This window comes from Mytilus trossulus, chromosome 7, assembly GCF_036588685.1.
Source record: "Mytilus trossulus isolate FHL-02 chromosome 7, PNRI_Mtr1.1.1.hap1, whole genome shotgun sequence".
Classification (NCBI taxonomy): Eukaryota; Metazoa; Mollusca; class Bivalvia; order Mytilida; family Mytilidae; genus Mytilus; species Mytilus trossulus.
In genome coordinates this window covers 3,514,961-3,520,373 of record NC_086379.1, presented here as the reverse complement: position 1 = coordinate 3,520,373, position 5,413 = coordinate 3,514,961, and the positions used below count along the sequence as shown (strand labels likewise).

Here is a 5,413-nt window from a genome sequence, read left to right as displayed (position 1 = left end):
GTCATCTTATATTTGAACATGATAAAACAAATAAGAATATCAAATATTTAGCATCTTAGGATTTTGATTATCAAAGTTCACTTTTTTGTGACAACGTTTATTTTATACGATGCTAATGTATTAATTAAATACTTATAGGCTATTATATTACTTGAAACATCACGTCCAGAATCTTTTAACTCATTAAATAATCAGTTGGTATCGATTTTCCTCAAGTGTGTGTCAGAAACTCATGCTATGATATTATCATAATGTGGGTCATTAGCTGATGTATTGATAAACAAATACGTGCATACAATCATGGCTAAGTACACAACTACCTTAATATATACGTTCATACTTACTCGACATCAATCTGATCTGGATGCAAAATGGTGAGTGAGCGGTTGTAATCAAACTAATCAAAACTAAAACTGATAATGATAAATATATTTCCAATATGTTTCATCTTAATTGTAATTATTTAATTATCCCTTTAGAATATCTAATATCTTTTAAATAAATGTTGTCCGTTAATCAAATATAAACTATATGTACATGTTTATTTCGTGTTATGTTTCTTTTTTTTTTTTTAAATTAATTGGTTCAGTAAAATGCTTACTTTGGTGTAAATACAATTGATATACGAATATATATCTTTATTGCAAAATATAAGATGTGTTATTATCTATGTTTTCCATCCACAACTTCGTTTTTATCAAAATGTGTGATGTCTTTAAGATAAACAGTTAAACAAATTAAAACAATATTTCTCAAAATCGTTCGGTAAAATACATTGCTTTCGATAGGAGATTTAAATATAATCAGACGTTTTTATTCATAAATTTCATTGTTTTCTTGCACATGTAATTTAAAGTTTTCAACACATGATGGCATGTTACAAATTAGAACGAAGAATCATGTCTTAACAACTTTGACGTGTGCCATTTGTAAACAAGGATCTGCTTACTTTTCTTTGAAATTTAAGATCAAGCCCGATTTAAGTGGTTTTCGTGTCGATCATTACTTAATCATGTTAATTGTCTTTATCAAATTTTCATACTGTTTGGGTTTTTTTTCTTTTTCGGTTTCCTATCATATTGTTGTCAGTCTGTAATTGATGTATTTTTTTATCGTCTCTGTTGTATCTTCAAAAAGTGTAAATTTGAGGATAAGAATCTATTTGATTTAGAAACAGATGTATTTTTCCTTCTTTTAAAATTACTGAATCGAACTTTTATTGTTTTATTCGTTTATCCACGCTGCGTTGTCATTTTATTTTGGAATTGTCGATGATTTTGAATGTCCCTCTGGTATTTATCGCCTCTCTTTTTCAACTTTCTCTCAAAAGCACAAAAAGAATTTAAGTCATTACCATGGTTCCAAATCATTTATTCCTAGTCGCCTTTTCAGAATCTAGAAGACTATGGGTATTCTCAGTGTTCGTACAGCAAAATGAAAATAACGCTACGTCATTGGTTGAGTTTCAAATGTTTATCATGTTTTAAACCAATCACAACGTTTTTTGTACGCTTTTGGAAATATTACTCCGAATGGATTAAATTCTGAAACGGCGAGTTCTATCTAAGTTACAATTTTCATATTAACCAAAAGTCATTTTTAATACTGTTTTCGTATGGTTCTTTGTATTTCAGATTTTAACTAACATTATAGCCTATGGTATCTTGGTTTCCATGATAACAATTGAGAATATATATGGTGAGTTAAAGCTTTGTTGTATTAAAACCTTACTATTTTACTTCTAAGAATGCGAAACTATCGGTGCTTTTATAGAACCTTCTAATTGTTATTAGGCCTGAAAAACATATATTACGGGAAGTGCAAATAGTGAAAGAATATTTATAATTGTGAAGCTTAAATTCGTTGACAATTCACATGCATGCGAGAAACCGCATTATGCATCATCTAGTACTTACAGCGATACATATATACATTGTGGAATTTTTTTTTAATAAATGCATCAAGATTTACTTCGATATGATCAGTATTAAATCAATAAACATTTATAATTTAATGAACTGTCAGCTGATGTTTCATAATTAGGTCAAAATCTCAAAATGCACAGACAAGTTACAGATTCATTTTGTGAAATTTAACTGAATGCCATGAACCAGTATAGATATTTGATGAGGGGCCACCTAAGGGACGCCTCCTGGTGCATGTGGTGCGGGAGTTTCTCGCTGCATCAAAGACCTATTGGTGACCTTCTGTTGTTGTTTGTTCTATGGTCGGGTTGTTGTCTCTTTGACACATCCCCATTTCCATTCTCAATGTTATGAGTTTTTTTTTAATCGACACTTTTATGAAAAATACAGGAGATTCTATTGAATAACAGTCGCAGTGTGTTACAATATTTATTCATTAACTTTTTTCTAAATCTTAAATATCAAAGAAGTTGTTTTAAAAGTAAAAAGTAAAACACATGTAAAACACTATATCAAAATATAGTAAACATGATAAATAAAACTATAATGAATTGGTTACATAGCATATAGTCATGCTACATTTGATGACAGCAATACACAAGAAGTATGGATTATACGGCAATAAAACATAAGGAAGAAAAACTAACGAGCAGAAATATGAAATAAGTATATGAAGATAAATCTTATGATATTGTTTTAGAGTACTTAAAGAAAATATGGTGTGCCATCGTTCGTTTTTTTCCTTGTTTTATCAATAAAAATAAAAATAAACTGTAGATTTTTTATAAATTTTCGTTTTCTGATGTACCCTTAAAACACATTGCTAAACATGACACGATTTATTACTACGTTAATTTTCGGATATTTCTTTCTCATTCAAATGAAAGTTCATCTTATTAAAATGTGAACTATTTTAGCGAAATAAATTATAAATCTAAACCTTGTGTGTTCTTTTTAAAAAAAAACGAATATGGCAGAAGACCCTTAAATGACATCAAAGGTAGATAATCGTATCACTGCTTTATTATAAGTACTTTTGAAATTAGAAGAAAAAATATAGTTTGTTTTCATAATATGAAGATAAAGGCTTAACATTTTCAATCGTTGTTTATAATTTAAAATAAATATTGACTATTCTCAAAGACGGGTGGTAAAGGAAGATATATCGTTAGTATCGTTCTTTTATGCTATATCTTAATGCTTTTGTGAGTGTCAACTATTTAGGTCTAATCTCAGATACTAGCTTGTTCTTTTTTAAATTCAGTTTCAACTGATTTAGAGTATGTCATATATCACCAAAACCTGTCTATTGGTGAATTCTTATAATTATTATATTTTTTGATTTTTAAAAAAAACTAAGGATTTTCTTATCCCAGACATAGATTACCTTAGCCGTATTTGGCACAACGTTTTGAATTTTGGATCCTCAATGCTCTTCAACTTTGTACGTGTTTGGCTTTATAAATATTTTGATATGAGCGTCACTGATGAGTCTTATGTAGACGAAACGCGCGTCTGGCGTACTAAATTATAATCCTTGTACCTTTGATAACTAATTATATCATTTATACAAAGATTTAGTTTCACACGACAAAATACATGTTGTAATGTCAACAGACCAATGGTTATTCAACGTTTGTTATAAATATGATAAATACAGCCAGTCTTTGTAGAGACTTTAATTTATTGAATGAAAAAAAAAATGTTTGATCATGTAAAATGTAAGGGGACAGATTTTTAAGATGTAGGATCAATCAGTTAAAACGCAATGTGACGTTGGGGAAATGTAACTAAATAATTTGACGTCCTTACGCGAACATATATGAGCATTGACATAGCTAAGCATATATTTTTATGTCAAGCTGTCAATTGGCAAATATCGTGAACATTAAATATTAAGTACAGAGATTATCGAATATCTGTCTAATATAAATGATAGAGTAAAAGGTACATAATTAGGTATATAGCTAATTTTATTTAACAGGAACTACTACAACTGAAGTTTATACATCAACAGAAATACAACTAACCACTTTGACTGAAGAAGCAACAACCAAATCGGTGACAGGTACTGTAAATATAGACACAGAGACAACAACAGACCAATCAACAGTCACTGTGGTAGATGCTGTAACTGCGTCTAACAATAACGGTACAGGTAATTAGACTTAACTATTTACATTGACTTGTTTTGAAATTTAAGTTTTTTTCTGCTTTTTTATTTAAAAGAAAAGGGTGATTTTTCTGTTTGATACTAGTTACGTTGATTTGTTTTGAAATTTATGTCAAAGTTTTTTCTGGTTTGTTTTTAAAGAGAATCGGGTGGGTTTTTTGTTTGATAAAATGGAAAATATTAAATGGTTTGGGAATCTATGAACCGACAACCGGAACATAAACAAAAATAGAATTTCACAATTCGAATTCACAAAATACTTATTGTGTCTAAAACACACTTGTATCATAGGCTTGTATCATACACGAAGACATACTGTTTTTAAAGAAGGGAGAAATATGCAAGAAAAAATCATATAAAACATACTGAACTGTTTTGACATTAATCTCTTCTTATACGTATCGTATGTGAATTTTACAGATAGTATCATGAGTATACTTCCCCAGAAGAAAAAATAACATAGTATATCAAAAGTTATATAGCAAGCACAATTCGACTAGCCTTTCTTTCTTTTAATAAAATTTCCTCGTCCCATCAGTTCCAAATTTAGAAATTGCTATTTGATACTATAAAAATAAATTGAATCATTCGATCATAGATATGAAAACTATAACCTCAGTTCTATTGTAATGTGTGTTTATTATTCATACTCTTTTTTATAATCATGTTTCTGTTTATTTCAGAATCAATGGAAAATGGGTGTGATGATTTGGCCATTAGATTTTATAATTCATTCATTTACGGTGTCACGGGGGTTATGTTGGCTATCTATTTACTTTGAGCGAACTCTAATGTCTATGTTTTAGTTTGAATTTTACTGAATTTGATGATTTATTTGATATGGTATTTTATAGTTTGTATAAAACCACACACGACCTTCTGCAGGTTTAAACGGACGTATAAATGTATCTTATAGACTTGAAATTTAGTAAATAGATATATATTGTATATACTTTATAATTATATTTTTGTACATTTAAATTTTATAATTGTAATTTGTGTTAGTGTTTAAATGTGACCATTCCCTATTTTCAAAGTAAATAGTTATCAAAGGTACCAGGATTATAATTTAGTACGCCAGACGCGCGTTTCGTCTACATAAGACTCATCAGTGACACTCATATCGAAATATGTATAAAGCCAAACAATTACAAAGTTAAAGAGCATATTAGAATTACTTTTAATAAAACGTTTGACAACACAAAAGTATAATGAAAAATACCATCACACGAGATAATTAAATGAAAAAAGACAAAAGACAAAATCAGGAACGACACAGAGATTTTAAAATCAATAATACATGCATGACACACCT

The 5,413-nt window shown here is 28.9% G+C and overlaps 1 protein-coding gene across 1 annotated transcript; it reads left to right on the top strand.

Moving 5' to 3' along the window:
• The first annotated feature begins 299 nt into the window (after positions 1-299).
• Positions 300-4,985, top strand: LOC134726762 (uncharacterized). Its single transcript, XM_063591175.1, has 4 exons — positions 300-374; positions 1,635-1,698; positions 3,910-4,083; positions 4,782-4,985. The coding sequence occupies exons 1-4, from the start codon at positions 372-374 to the stop codon at positions 4,877-4,879; spliced, it is 339 nt and encodes a 112-aa protein (XP_063447245.1). The 5' UTR covers positions 300-371; the 3' UTR covers positions 4,880-4,985.
• Positions 4,986-5,413: the final 428 nt, after the last annotated feature.